The sequence below is a fragment of the Lissotriton vulgaris genome, chromosome 1_1, assembly GCF_964263255.1.
Source record: "Lissotriton vulgaris chromosome 1_1, aLisVul1.2, whole genome shotgun sequence".
NCBI classification, from domain to species: Eukaryota; Metazoa; Chordata; class Amphibia; order Caudata; family Salamandridae; genus Lissotriton; species Lissotriton vulgaris.
In genome coordinates this window covers 1,035,971,788-1,035,988,069 of record NC_141685.1, presented here as the reverse complement: position 1 = coordinate 1,035,988,069, position 16,282 = coordinate 1,035,971,788, and the positions used below count along the sequence as shown (strand labels likewise).

General features: G+C 46.5%; 1 protein-coding gene across 7 annotated transcripts in view; it reads left to right on the top strand.

Annotated features, from left to right (window-relative positions):
- Positions 1–16,282, top strand: part of LOC147748470 (dedicator of cytokinesis protein 7-like) — a 476,862-nt gene that overhangs the window by 363,013 nt on the left and 97,567 nt on the right. For all 7 annotated transcript variants that reach the window (XM_086962164.1, XM_086962156.1, XM_086962145.1 and 4 more), the window contains 2 exons: positions 14,429–14,581; positions 16,048–16,206. In XM_086962164.1, the coding sequence (XP_086818290.1) occupies positions 14,429–14,581; positions 16,048–16,206 (312 nt within the window). The remainder of the gene's footprint in view (positions 1–14,428; positions 14,582–16,047; positions 16,207–16,282) is intronic.

The window sequence follows — 16,282 nt, the reverse complement described above, 5'->3', positions numbered from 1 at the left end:
AGTTGGAGGAGGAACAGACAAAGGCAGACTTCCTGCTGGAGACATTGCTCCCCTCACAGACAAAAAGCAGTTTCCTGCCCATGCTGAAGAGCGTCACTGCACAAGGAGCTGAAGCCTTCAAGGAACCGGCTACATGCAGGTCGGTGACCCCGAGGACGGAGAAGAAATACAAGTTCTCCTCCGGGGACCCCCCTTATATCCAGGGCACCGTGGCAGCTGACTCTATTATCGCGGCAACTGCCAGGAGAAGGGCCAACGTGCCAACCACATCTGGTCCACCACCTGATAAGGAAAGCAGGAGGATGGACCTCACTGGAAGGAAAATAGAAAGGAATGCGGCCATGCATTGGAGGATGGCAAACTCCAACGCACTCCTGAATAGACACCAATACCAGCACTGGGATGAGATGAGCCAGTTGCTGAAACACATGCCTGAGGAGTACAGGCAGAGGGCAGCCCACCTCGTTGAGGGGGGAAAGGACATAGCAAACGCATGCCTGAAGACGGCCCTAGACGGGGCAGAAACATCAAGCAGACTGATGGCCATAGGTATCACTGAGAGAAGGCAGGCCTGGCTCAGAATATCAGGCTTCAAGGCAGAAGTACAGAACAACATCCTGAACACCCCCTCCAAATGGGGAGACGCTGTTCGGAACAGCGGTGGATGACAAACTGGCCCAGCTGAAGAAAGACAACGAGACAGCCAAATCAATGGGAGCCCTACAATTCAGGGGGATGCGGAGAGGCACCCCCACGAGGAGACCAAATGGTAGAGGTAGAAACCAGCAATCACATTCGCATCAGTCGCACCACCATGGTCAACAAGGAGACAACCAATGGCAACAGGGTCAACAGAGGCAGAATTGGAGCTCCCAGAATAGGGGCCAGTCCTTTCGAGGGAGAGGAAACGGACGGGGCCAAAGACGGAGAGGTGGTGATCAACCCCCCCAAAAATGACTCCACGAAGAGGGAGGCGCTCACCCACCCAAAGCCTCCGGGGGGAGAGCACCTACAGCTAAGGAGAGGCTCACACGGACACGGCTCAAGAGAACACACAACACCAGTAGGGGGAAGGTTGAGATTTTTCCTACACGAGTGGAGAAAAATAACCACAGACAAATGGATACTAAACATTATACAACACGGATACTGCATAGAGTTGGAAAGATACCCACCAAGCAGGAGGCCAAAGAGAAGGGGTCACAAGGGCAGAGAACTGCGCCTGCTCCAGGAGGAAGCTCAAGAACTGCTCCTCAAAGAGGCCATAGAGCCAGTCCCGCAAAGAGAACGGAACAAGGGAGTGTACTCAAACTACTTCCTAGTACCAAAGGCGGACGAAAGCCTAAGACCCATCTTGGACCTACGCTTCCTGAACACCTACGTAAAAACTCAAAAGTTCAAGATGACTTCCCTGCAAGAGGTCATCCCACAAATAAGGCCCGGGGACTACTTGTCCACAATAGACCTAAAAGACGCATACCTGCACATCCCCATGAACAGGAAACACAAACACATGTTAAGATTCAAGGTGAACAAAGACCACTATCAGTTCACGACCCTGGCTTTTGGGCTCAAGTCAGCACCAAGGGTCTTTACCAAATGCCTCGCGGCGGTGGCCGCACACCTGCGAAGGGAGGGTATACACGTGTACCCCTACCTGGACGACTGGCTCGTGAAAGCAAGCTCTTACACGAGGTGTAAAGCCCACGCAGAACAGGTCACAAGAACGCTCACGAACCTGGGCTTCTCCATCCACTGGAGGAAGTGCTCCATGGACCCAGAACAAGTAAAAATCTTCCTGGGAGCCCTGATCAACACGGTCGAATGCAGAGTGACACCCAGCGAGAAGAGAACACTCAGCCTGCTGAAGGAGAAACGTCACTACCAGAAGGGGCAAGTTCTGACAGTGAGGACGGTGAGCAAGATCTTGGGGATGATAGCGTCATGCATCCACCTGTTCCCCAATGTTCACCTAAAGATGAGACCACTACAGGAGTGGCTGCAACAACAATGGTCACAAGCAGAAGGAAGTTGGGAAGATCTAGTGGTTGTTACGCACAATGTGCAGGAGGAGATGACATGGTGGACGAAGGAGAATATAACGATGGGGAAGCCTCTAATGCCACCGGACCCAACTGTGACCATCACCACAGACGCATCCCAGAAAGGATGGGGCGCACACATGAACAGGCTCAGAGTGAGGGGTCTGTGGAACCCAGGAGATGCGGTCAAGCACATCAACTACCTGGAACTGAAAACAGTGTTGCTGGCCCTCAAGGCCTTCCAAAAGCACCTTTACAACAGAAGGGTGTTGATACAGACAGACAACACCACAACGATGTTTTACATCAACAAGCAAGGGGGGACTCAGTCATTCCCTCTGTCGAGCTTGGCTCAAGAAATATGGAGATGGGCGATCCCACTCAGGATAGACCTGCTGGCCATACACCTGCCAGGGAAGGACAATGTGGAAGCGGATTGGCTCAGCAGGCAAGCATCGGTGTCCCACGAATGGGAACTGAACAACCAAGAGACAGAGAACCTGTTCAGGAGGTGGGGCACACCAACAATAGACCTGTTTGCAACACGCCGGAATGCAAAATGCCAACACTTTGCATCGAGGGAACAGGAACCAATGTCCCATGGGAATGCCCTATGGATAAGCTGGTCAAAGAAATTTGCCTACGCTTTTCCACCGACGCCACTGATCCCCAGAGTCCTGAACAAGTGCAGGTCGAGCAACATGACTCTCATCCTGGTGGCTCCCCAATGGGCGAGGCAGACTTGGTACTCCCAGATCATGGAGATGGCGCGGGGCAGAGCACACAAGTTCCCAAAAAGAAGAGACCTTCTCTCCATGGAAGGGGGACAAGTTCTACACCCAGAACCAGAAAGCCTCTGCCTGTCAGCGTGGCTCCTGAGGACTTAGAGTTTGCTCATCTAAAACTACCAGAGAGCACACTTCGGGTGCTGAGAGAAGCAAGGAGACCCAGTACACGGAAGTGCTATGGGGAGAAATGGAAGAGGTTCACGCAGTGGTGCCATAAGAAAAACCTGGAGAAAAAACTGACTAGAGAGTCTACAGTACTCAGATACCTCACGCACCTGATCAAAGCCAAACTAAGCTCGTCCTCGCTGAGGGTTCACCTGGCAGCGATTGTGGCATACACAAGGGGAGAAACGGGGAGAAGTTTCTTCACTTCCAGAGTAGTGAAAAGGTTCTTGGAAGGAGCAAAGAGAATAGCGCCACCCAAGAGGATGCCGCCGCCGGCATGGAACTTGAACGTGGTACTGACGGAACTCATGAAGCCGCCGTTTGAACCCATCCATAAAGCGTCACTACAAATACTGACAATGAAGACAGCCTTTCTAGTAGCAATAACATCGCTACGCAGAGTGAGCGAACTACAAGCTTTAACGCTGCAAGAACCGTACATACAAATACACAGTGACAGGGTCGTGATGAGGACAGACCCGCATTTCATGCCCAAGGTAGTATCTAAATTCCACATGAACCAAAGTATCCAGATCCCTAGCTTCTTCCAGAAGCCCACATCAAATGCGGAGAGGGCGCTCCACACTGGATGCAAGGCGGGCAGTAATGCACTATATAGAAAGGACGAAAGAACACAGGAAAACAAAACAATTCTTTGTGTCCTTCGCAAGGAGTCTCCTGGGTAGACCAGTGACTAAGAACACCATAGCAAGATGGATTGCAAAAACAATACAGCTCTGCCACATGCAAGCGGGTGAGGAGCTCACGGAGGGGCCACGAGCCCACTCAACCAGGAAGAAAGGGGCAACAATCGCCTTCCTGGCAAACACGCCCATCCAAGACATATGCCTGGCGGCAACATGGGCTTCAGTGCACACTTTCACTAAACACTATTGCGTAGATGTGCAGATGAACAAGGAAGCACAAGTGGGCCAAAGAGTGCTTCAACATATCTTTAACAACCAATGCTCATCTTCCACCCAGCCGCCACATGAGTGACAAAACCGCTACGAAATCAATGCACAGCATAGTGAATCCAGAAAGATTCACGCTGCAAAACGAATAGTTTCTTACCTGTCGGTGTAGTTTTGCAGCTTGAAGATCTTTCTGGATTCACTAGCGAACCCACCCACCTCCGCCAGAAAGATGAGGCTGGAGAAGGTGGAAGGACATAGAGTAAGATGGGAACGCTTAACAAGACAAATATACGTGAAGAAGTTTACGTTGAAGGAAAGTTTTAATACACATAGCCATGGATTCACCACAAAGGAGGAAAGAAAAAAGAATCCGAAGATGGCGCCCAAGGGTGGGAGCTTCCGCAGGAAGCGTGCCGACGTCACGAAGGTGCACCAAATGGTGGGACGTCGACGCCCACCTGGGCTACAAAAAAAAAAAAAAAAAGAGAAAAAAGACTACGAATCCGGACCCAACCACCAGATCGCGGAATAATGCACAGCATAGTGAATCCAGAAAGATCTTCAAGCTGCAAAACTACACCGACAGGTAAGAAACTATTCGTTCGCTGTGGTACATAAAATTTACAAAGGAAAATCATGTGGATGGCATTTTGCTCCGATTTATTATCACACGGACACGGCCCCAGCGTCCCACAATTAGCAAACCCCCCGGGAACAGATAGCAGCCAAGGGAGGATACCATGTTTGAACCTTACAAGTAAAAACAGGTGGAATGGCTTATTTAGGTATGTCAGGTACGGCTGGATATCTCTCCCTGCACTTAACATAACAAATTTTCTAACCAAAGGTTTAGCCAATTCCTCCTCTACCCTCTTTACATCCAACCTGTTTATAAACTGGGATTTTACTGCTTTAATCATGAATTTACTTAAACCATCGGGTTTGATAACAAGTCATTGCTACCCATTAAGTCCAGTTGACTTTTAATGTACCGGATCCATGGTATAGCCATGGCCTTGTCTAGGGACAGACAGTCCTGGATAATTAATTGATTTAAACTCGGCACAGGCTGGGACCAGATTCTCAACCACCCTAGTGTCGGAGCTACAGCAATCTGATCAGAAATATAACCAGCCCCCAGGTCTTCTTGCACATTAAATGATGCTGCTGATTGAGGGAGCGATAGGATTTTCCTGAAGAAAACATTTTCTGCCATTTGAATCTCGCTTGAGTTAGTGTAGCCCCACACCTCACTCCCATACAACACCACGGGCAAGCATTTGGCGTTGTAGATTTTCATAATGGCCGGTAAAGGCTTACAGCCTAATCGTTTAGCAAAACCCAACAGGGCACCTGTGGCCCTCGCTAGTATGTTTTTTTTCAGTGCCCGCTGCATTGCCCATGATCTTTTGTCATCAAAAACAATACCCAGGTATGGGAAGTTTTGTAATTTACTGAGCTCCTGCCCCTTGCAGACAAACAAAGCCCTTTTTGCCCGTCTACTGCCTATCGACATGGCGTGCGATTTTTAAAAATTGGTTTTTAGATCCAAGGAGTCCATACAATTAATAAAGCAGTCTAATAATGATTGTAGGCCTCGAGCAGTCCTGGCTACTAACACCGCTTCATCGGCGTATAGTAGTGCCGGGATCTTTTTTTGGCCAACTCTGGGGATGTCCTTACATGATGAAATTAGGGCTTCACCCAGCTTGTTTATATAGAGTGTACACAGCAAGGGAGCAAGTATACACCCTTGCCTTACCCCTCTCTTTACTGGCCAAGCATCTGTCAAGCTCCCGTCCTCATTATAGCGAACTGCCGCGCTAGTATCTTTGTGCATATCGGCTAGGAAGGATATCCGTACAGGGTCTAATCCTGTGTCCGACAGGGCAATCCAAAGTTTCTGGCGGTTTACCAGATCGAAAGCAGTGGGCAAATCCATGAACGCTAGATGTATGTCCCCCTGCTTTGCGACCGTGTACTTTCCAATAAGAAGGTGTAAGTTAAGGCATTGCCCGGCAGTACCTCTTCCTTTTCGGAATCCGCACTGCAGGTTGGAAATTACTGTATTCGCATCCAACCAATTTGTCAGCCGCTCCAGGACTACTTTCCCCATTATTTTGGCAGCTGAGTCCAAAAGAGAGATCGGACGATAACACGCCGGATCCTCTCTTGTGCCCTTTTTAAATACTGGGACAATTACTGTTTTACCCCAAGACACTGGGGGACCCAATGTAGTAACTGCGTAAAAAACAAGTTAAAACCTTTGCCCATAAATGAGTCTGCCCTATAGAGGTCTGCCGGCCCCCCTTCGGGCCGGGTGCTTTCCCATGTGCTGTGGACTCAATGGCCTTCAGCACTTCCACTTCTGTGAATTTTATCCTCCCTGGCTGGGTGAGATCGCCTTGGGTCATAGGAGATTAATTAATTATTTCAGCGTAGAGGCCACTATAGTGTTTAACCCACTTATCTGGTGAAACGAGGCAGTCCAGATTTATGTTTTCTGTTTCATTAAATAGGGGGCTGTTGATCACCTTCCAAAATTGAGTGCTACTTTTCAGTACACTCACTTTGGTAAGTTCCTCCCAAGCCATATCTTTTAACTCCAGTTTTCTCCCTTTAATGGCCTTTTTATAGGCCCTTCTTGCCTCCGCAACGGTCTGTGAATCTTTGCCAGGCTCTTTAAGCACCTCCACGTGCCACGTGGGTGTCGCTGCAAGCTTGGTTAAACCAGCTTTTTAGTTTCTTAGGCCTGATTTTGCTTTTCCTAGTCAGGTTTGCTGCTACCTGTACTGTATTACAATTAAAAGCAGCCAAAATGTCCATTGGGACTGAGTTACCATATAAGCAGGTGGTCAGATCCGTGTTGTTACTACTGTACAGGTTTTCCAGAAAATCACCAGGAGTGATGACCTCCCACCTTAACTTACGGCCTTGGCTTTTGGAGACTATATTGCAAATTAAAATAGTAGATGTGGTACATTCAGTGTTGAGTGCCTTAATATTTCAGCGTAAGTGGGTTGTGGTCACTAAAGCCTCTCTGTGTTACAATGAAGGGACCTAGTGAATCCCTCGGACTGCATGACACAAAAATGTAGTCAATTGTAGAATCAATACCTTGGCCATTGAAAGTTGGAACAAGGTGCTGATTATCCCCTTGCACTGGGGCAAACAAGTAATTTGATGATAAAACACTCTCCAGATAGACCCCACTCCTAGTGTGCTCAAAATGGGTATCACCAAAGGGGTCTTCCTCGGAATCAATGTTCTCTAAACAATGCATGTGACTTACATGAGTATTAAAATCACCAAGGACTAACAAATAATAAAACAGTGTTGTGTTCCTCATAATCCTCCAAGAACCCGGATAATGCTCGTAAATGTCCTAGCTCATCAATCCTGGTAAAGGAATTATAAAAGTTTACCACTGGGATATTTGGCAGGTTATCACCCTCCAGTCTTACTGCCAAAATATTTGGAGAGCATGTCCCTACTAAAACAGCTTTGTATAGTATTTTCAAACTAAGTAACAACAGAAGGCCGTCCTTAGATCTCCCCATTGTAGATGGAATTGCAAATTTAGTGAATGATTGATAACCATCCAAGTAATAATTTTCCGTAGCTTCCCATGTTTCCTGCAAAGCAATAACGTGGTAAGCTGCGAGAAAAGCCTTTATTTATTTATTTATTTTGAAAGTTTTATATAGCGCGAACAGGATCTTTGCAGATATCAGAGCGCTTTACACGGCTGGGAATGCCAGCAAGAGAGTGGGGTTACACATAAGTACTACAGCACATCAATAATACAAATATAACAGTTAAACGTGTGCATAGATAGTCAGTAGCATCAATAATACAGGTGGGATACTTCCAGTTAATGTCCCCTCTTTTTGATCTTAGCCCGGAAATATTCCAGGATAGGATCGCAATATTATTCACGGGCGCGGCAAGACTTAGTCCATTAGTGTCCTGATTCCCTGTTGGCAATCTACCAGTTACTGCTTGGTTGCCATCCCCGTGTTCCTCTATGGGGCTCGTCATTCTAATTTCCCGCCTATCGGCCTCCCCCCCTTGATATATCACTTATAGAAGGCCCACATCGCATATTGCCTCCTTCCCTGGACAAGAGAGTTAAAACTCCATCACTGGTTGGTATGGGGATATCGACCACTAAACCACCGTCATCACATTTTACTCCTGGTCCCGTGGTCGGGCCCACCCTACAGCCAATTTCCCAAGCCTGGGGAAGCCGGGGTTGCATATCAAAGGCAGCAGAGGCCTTTGAAGCCTCCTGCCTAGATATGCTGATCTCTTAGCCATCCTGCTTGGAGGAGATGACAACACCTCTGGCCAGAGCAGGCATTTTTTCTGCACTCACAGCATGGTCTCTCACCTGCAGGGGGTCAGAAACCGTCTGTGGTGGCAGACTGGTCTACACCAGTCAGCCAGTACACAAGAGGTTTGTAGGTTTTTAGGGGGTACCCCTAAAGTGCCCTCTGGGTGCATGTATTAATAAATCAATCACTGGAATCACTATGGGCTTATTAATACAAAAAGTTTGATACCAAACATCTTTAGTTTCAGTGAAGCCATTATTTTGCTGGAAAACTGGTAATCACAAGTGTCAAGCACATACACTCAAAATGGCTTCCCTGTTCACTGGCAATGTCCAAGAATCGACATGGACATCACAGGGCTATATCCGCTCATACAGATATGTCCTCACATGTAATATAATGCACCCTGCCTTAGGGCTGTAATGCCTGCTGTTGGGGGACTTACTTATATTACATGAAGTGTCTGCAGGTGCCATGTTGTGTCTTCACTTTTCACTTCACCATGTCATGCAGCCTTCAATGGCAGTTTGCATGAGTGTGCTGAGGGGCCCCTTAGGGTGGCACAATATATGCTGCAGCCCTTAGGGACCCTCTTCAGCCCCCTGCCCTAGGTACCAGGGGTACCATTTACTAGGGACTTAGAGGGGGTGCTAAAGGTATTGCCAATTGGGGGAACACATGTAGAGTTTTATGGAAAGAGATCTGGCACTGGGCACCTGGATAGCAGGACCCCAGTGGGCGTCTATCAAAATACGAGGAAAAAAGTGGGGGTGACCATGTCAAAAAGGTGACTTTCCTACACTTAGTACTTGGCGCACTTTCTCTCATTCCCTCTAGTGTTGTGGTCGAGTCAGACTCTGGCACAACCTCTGCCATCGGGATTAATGCGGAGGATGAGGCCCCCGCCATTGGATAATCCAAGCTCTTCCCCTTCAGCGCTGGACTCAAATATCTCCCTGGCACCACAGTTGATGTCTTTGGTGCCAATCAATCAAATCAAATCATACTTTAATCAATCAATCAGGAAATTTGTAGAGCGCACTACTCACCCGTAAGGGTCTAAAGGCACGGGGGGTGCTCCTACTGCTCGAAAAGCCAGGTCTTGAGTAGCTTCCTGAAGGTTGGTAGGTCTTGGGTCTGCTGTGGGAGGATGGGGTGGGTGTTCCAGGTCTTGGCGGCGAGGTAGGAGAACGATCTGCCGCCGGAGGTCACTCTTCTAATGCGAGGGCGCGGTCGACGGAGCGGTGCTGGCGGTTCGAGGTGTAGAAGGTGAGTTGTCTGTTGAGATATGCTGGTCCAGTGTCTTGAAGTTTCCTGAGTGCATGGGTGAGGAGCTTGAAGGTGAGGTTGCCACAGACAACCTCACCAGTGCTCCAAGCAGCTCCACCTGCACCACAGTCAACACCTCCCCGCTACAAACACTGTTTCCAACTCCACTAGTGCCGCAACAAATTTGGGACGGAGTCTCTGCTACCAATGAAATTACCCACTCTAATGCTCTAGAAGCCAGGCACACAGACTAGCAGAGGATGGCCAATACTTTTTCAAAGTAAAAGAGCCTCAAGATGACCCCGCTACAGATGACGATGGAGATGGTTAGTCCTCTTGGACCCAAGTTTTGCGGGCCTAAAAGATGCCAGTGGGATGGCTATTTCTCTAGAGTAGATCCTTTATCCCTGATTAGGCTTCAACCACCCATGGTGAACTCCTATCATTGAATCATTAGAAGGGCAGGCGACATGTAAGCCCTGCATCTTCTGTACACAGAAATAAAGTCTAGTATCCTCAATTCAGCCTTCCACATGTCTGAGCCATTACTCACTGTTAATGAAGGCCATAACAGAACCCAATTAAGGGAAATGGGAGAAGCTGACGACTTCTAACACATTATCAAGAGCCATTGCCCGAAGATGAAAGCCATCTCTGGGTGATTCCGCCTTCCTCTCCTCACATCTTGTTTTGGCGAGCCTGCTACTGCATGCTTCTTGAAGCGGACACCAGAATCCTTTCCCTCTACACCATCTGACAGAGTCAAAGAAGATGGAACAATTTCCTAAAAAGATGTTCTCTGCCTGAAGCATGTCCCTCAAGTCCATTAATGCCACTGGTCTCCTTGGCAGATGTGCTTATGCTCTGCTGGACTCAGCACAAGCAATCCTTTCCCAATCTGTCAGACGATCTTCAGCTGAGCTGATAGGGGATGGTCAAGCTGCAGGGAAGCAAGTCATTCAACTTTAGCTTGCACATGGATGTTTTGATTGCTTTGGCCAGGGGGATATCTGTCTCCCTATGTTGCCATGCATGGCTGCGAAAATGTGGCTTTTCACAGGACATGCAAACCACTCTTATGGCTCTCCTATTCAACGACTCTCAGCTGTTCGGTTCCAAAACAGATTCTGCTTTGGAGAGATTCATGGTCTACAAGGCCACAGCCAGGTCTCTTAAGCTCAAAACTCAAACCAGTTCAGTGCTTCGGCAGGGGCTTCTCCTTTTGAAGCCATCAGCCTTGCGTCCAGCAACAACAGGAGGCGAATCCACTGTGCAGACAACTTGGAGGATGAGGCAAAGGACTAACGTGCCCTCCCTCTCACTCCCGCCTCCTCTTCCTTCTTCACTTCCCCAGCCACCGCAAGGAAGTAGCCCAAGGTCCAACATGCCCAAACTCACCAACCCCTTTGGAGGACGGGTATCCTCCTTTCCACAAGTTTGGAAGACCAGAACTTAAGACCTTTGGGACTTTCAGGTTGTGGATAAGGGGTATGCCCCACCCTTTCAACAAATATGTTCTCCTATCCCTCCCAGTCCAGATTCACCCTTGCCAGATCTGTGTGTACTCCAACAAGAGGTTCAATCCTTTCTTTTGAAGGTTGCAGTGTGATTTGTTCCAGAGCTGGAACAGGGTTCGGGGTGCTACTGCAAGTGCTTCCTGGTCCCAAAAAGTATGGAGGCCTACACCCGAGCCTAGACCTCAGGATTCTGAACAGGTTCCTTTAGAAGGAAAATTTCAAAATTCTGTCCTTAACACAGGTTTTGCTTGCACTGGAAGCAGAAGCCTGGATAGTTCCTCTCGACCTGAAGGAAGCCTATTTTCACCATTCCTTTCCTATAATCACGGTCAGGTCTGAGCACTACCAGTTTCCGGTCCTTCCCTTTGGCCTCACTTTCCTTCCTTGAGTCTTCATGAAGGTGATTGCAACCCATCACAGACAGGCAGGAATTATGGTATTTCCTTACCTGGACGGCTGTCTCATCAAACTCATCTCTCTGGAGATGGTGTCTATCCCCTTGCAGGTGACAACCAAGTTGTTGTCCGACCTTGGCTTTTTAATCAACAAGTCTAAAACCCACCTGGTGCCCTCTAAGCACAGCCTGTTCATAAGGGCAGTACTGGACACCACATTAAGTCTAGCCATCCCTCCTCCTCAGAGGGTTCAAGATATTCAGGCTGATTCCTCTGTTTTGGAATGGAGCGAACATTCCAGTCCTGATGGTATTACGTCTGCTAGCTTACTGCATTCTGTTGGTCACCCTTGCACGCTGGCACGTAAGAGCCCTCGATTGGTGCCTCTACAGGCAGTGGTTCCAACATATCAAAATCTCCAGGGACACAGCAGCAGGCCTTCAGTGGTGGAGTGTAAGCGGCAACCTTACACAAGGAAATCAGTTTCACCCTCGCCCTGCAGTGACAACAGTGATCACAGATGCCTGCACTCCAGATTGCGGCGCTCACCTGGAGAAATTCTAGATAAGAGACCACTGGTGTCCAGAAGAATAGATACGACTGTCTCCCAAGGTCATCCTCCATTCCCTTTGCGGATGTATTTTTCAGATTCTGACAGACAATACAACGTCAATGTGGTACAGCAGCAAAAAGAGGGGAGTGGGTCATACCATCTCTGCCAAGAAGCTCTGCAACTCTTGTACTGGGCACAGAACCACCAGATCTGCTAAGTAGCAAATCACCTGGCCAAAGAGCTCAACGTTCAAGCAGATTGCCTCATGCGATGTAATTTGCTGACCACAAGTGGTGTCTTCATCCAGAAGTGGTCCAGGACATCTGCCTGTTATGAGAGACCCCTCTGATAGACTGTTTTGCCATTCAAGAAAACGCTTACTGCTTGAAATGTTTTGCCCTACTAGTTCCAAAGCAGGAGCAATAGGGGAATTGTTTCCTCCCATATCCTTGATTATTTTTGTTCTGAGCAAGATTTGCCTCGACTGGGCCCAAGTAATCCTAATTGCCCCAGAGTAGCCACAAAGGGTCTTGTTTACCGATTTCATTCACCTCTTCCTCTGCCCTCCCACGCATTATTTCCCTCACAGGGTAGACCTACTCTCATGGGCAGATTCTATACCCCAGCCTCCAGAGCCTCCACCTATATGCCTAGAGATTGAACAGGGCAACCTATCTTCTTTTTTCCTGCTCCCTGAAGTGGTGGATGTTCTCTTATGCTTCTGAACACACTCCACCAAAATTGTCTATTTAGTCCGATTGGATAAGTTTGTCACATGGTGTACTGGCAACTCTGCAGATCCTATTCGGGCCTGTTTGTCTGACATTCTTGGATTTCCTCGCTAATTGGCCTGACAAAGTTGCACGGTAGGCACTGTTAAGGGCTATGTGTCGGCAGTGTGCAAGAGGATAATATCAAGATTGACAATTCTGAGCATCAAGATCTGCTACGCTATGGCACACAAAGAACCACTAGAATGTATTTGTACTCATTCGACCAGAGCCAGGTGTTCCACTTCTGCACTGGGAAGACGCCTGCCAATGGCAGACATTTGCAGTTTGGCAACCAGGGTATCCTCCCACATCTTTGAAAAGCATTATTGTTTGGATTCTGAACTGAGATGGGAGTGTCGCATTACTTGTTCAGCTCTTTCGGATTTCTTGGTATAACTGGGAGAGGATGTGGCCTAACGGCTAGGGCTGTCCACATTAACTCTGGGTAACCGGGTTCGAGTCTCGCCAAGGACGCACAACATCCTGTGATTCTGGGCAAATCACAAATCTCCCTGTGCCTAACAAAAATGAATGTGTCCTTATGTAACCCAACTGGTGCTCTTGTAAAGCGCTCTGATACCTTCGGGTCAAGTTTGCGCTATATAAAACTTGGTGTAAAAAAAAAAAAATGTACCATGCACCCACCTCCTGGTGGGGGGTTGCTTTGGGAATCTAATCAAAAGGCGAGGAATCTGCAGTTAGAATTGTCCTTCAGAAGAAAGTTACTTCTCCTTCGGTAACGCTCTGGTGTATATTATGCAGGTTCCTCAGTTACCCACCCTTCTTTCCGTTGCATGACTTTTTACACCACATTTCTTCTTGATGTGACTCCAACATATTATAGAAAACTCCTGCTATTTTGTTGATATTGGTTTATCCATCCGCCTTCAAATTGTGTTATAAAAAAGAATAGTAATTGTGTCATCTCACAATGGGGTGGTTTGAGTCTTCAGTGACATAAGAGGTGTTGCATGCAGCGCCGATGTGGAGCCAGTGCTCCCTACAAGTGTGAGCGAGATATTGAATTTACGGATCCAGACTGGCACCTGGGATATTCAAAAGGTGAGTAATTTGGAGGGAGGTATAGTATCAGCCAGAAAGAGTGTTACCAAAGGTATGTAACCTTTACATATTTCTCTTAATTAAATATAATCATCTGTATGAATGTGGGTTGGTGTTGTTTTACTTTGAACCAAATGTTGCCTTTTAAATTTAATAGAATTGTTTTATTTATTTATTTTGAGTGAGCAGATCTTGGTTTGATTATCTTTAGTCTGATTTGCCTTTGACATTAGAGATTGAATATTAGATTTGTTAAGCAGATCTTAGACTAGACTATTTAAATTTTTGGTTTCTTTGATTTATTTTCAAGTTGGTGGATTTGATATGTATTGTTGATCAAGAAGTTGATTTAATTACTGTTATGGATTAATTTGGTTTGATTTAAATTCCAAATTAACACTGACAGATATACTTTTAAGTCCACGTATGATTTAGTTTCACTTTGGTGGATGAGTTTGGGTCTGTGAATTCTGTATATTTTAGATTAATGTAATGGCTCCTGTTGTGTACTGAATCGGTTTTGATTACTGCATGAACCTTGAAAGTCCTCTTTAACTCCAGAGAAATTTTTGCCTGTATTGACATGCCTCCTGTTGTCTCTGCCGTGCAGTTTCCTGAGATGCTGTTCGAAGAGGACACCGAGCTCTGCGCAGACCTCTGCCTCCGACTCCTCCGTCACTGCAGCAGTAGTGTGGGCACTGTACGCACCCATGCCAGTGCCTCTCTCTACCTCCTCATGCGACAGAACTTCGAAATAGGGAATGTAAGTGAATGGAAAAACAAAGGAGTATCACTGATCAGTGTAGCTGACTCTCTTGCAAGTAGCAAAGGCCAGCCGTTTCTTCCTAAAAACAGTTACCAGCTTTTCGAGTGGAGATACATTGATTTGGAACCTTTTTACTTAAAGCGGTAAAAGTCACTGCTTTTGTTAAAATGGTAAAGAAAAGAATAGAAAAGTTATTTTAACACTATAAAATATATAGCTGATACATAGCAGGTGATGTTGTGCTTTACTGTCATTAAGGAGTGTTTGGGCCATTTATTTAAATCTCTCAAAAACATAGGTTGTGTGGTTCACTAGCACACTGTCTTTGCATTCTAGAAACATAAACGTTACCCTTTATTTACCTTTTTTGTACAGTACATGGGTGTTTTTTTTTATTTATCCACGTTTTACTTTTTGAACATTTGAAATTCACTGGGATCATGTGATCCTCATCAGGGAAAAATAAATGAAACGTGTACTGTAATAAATCTCCATATTCAATCACAAACACTGCATTTGGGGAGCATTACGCTCGTCTTGGTAAAGCACATTGAATATTCAAACCATGCACTACATGTTATTTATTGTGTTTTTTTAACTAGGAATGTGTCTGATTTTAAGAAACAGAACCCTTCCCTGGCTAATCCCTCTTTCTGATCCCTTTGCTGATGACACTAAATTAACTAACCCACAACTGTCATTTTCCCTGTGTGCACAAGTAACAGACTGCTGCTGGGGCTTGGAGTCCCTGAGCTGTTACAAATCATATTTGAAAACAGTTTTCTCAAGTTTGTGTGTTTTTTCAAGCTTCATCTGGAATCCAAGGCCTGAACCCAGCCTTTTACCTTCATACCCAGGGAACAAGCTAGATATAACTACTTTCATTCATTGTGCAGGGGATTCAAACATTGTAAAAAAACAGAAAATGAAACCTCCTCTCATAGTCATGCTTTACTACCTAATTTCCTCATTTTTGAAGACCATTTCTTCTTTTGTGGGAACTTTTTTGAATCTTTTCCCGACTTGGTGTCTGCAATATTTCAGTAACAATATTTTCACAGTATTAAACTTGGAAAAACCGATTTGTGGTTGAAGTTGGCATAAAAATATATTCATGAGAATCCGGTTTTGACAATTTCCTATGAACTGTATAGTTTAAAAGAGAACTTAAAAATGGTGGTCGAGCTCCGCCCGTGCCCAGTCATACCCCTTAATTGGTAAGAGCCATCTGATTGGCAGTCGCATGATCTAAGTAACCCTTTGTACGGACCCAATATGAGAGTGAAGTCATTAGTCTGTCCTGCTTTATTATACCAGTGAAAAGCCTTTACATGAAAGACCAGTCTTTTCTGTATGAGTTGAGGGGGTACTACTCTGTCATTGTCAGATATTATTCAATCATATGTTCCTTTCAAATTTCCTGTCTATTAATAGAATGCAATGTTTTATCTTCAACAATGCAGAATTTTGCACGTGTGAAAATGCAGGTGACCATGTCACTATCTTCTCTGGTGGGGACCTCGCAGACCTTCAATGAGGAATACCTGCGCCGTTCTCTGAAAACCATTCTGACTTATGCTGAAGCAGACTTGGATCTCCGGGAGACCACGTTCCCCGAGCAGGTAGGGAAACAATAACTTTGCCTGAGTGTGTTTGGAGGCACCTCCATTAGACAAGGCCTTTGTGGCCACTTGTAGA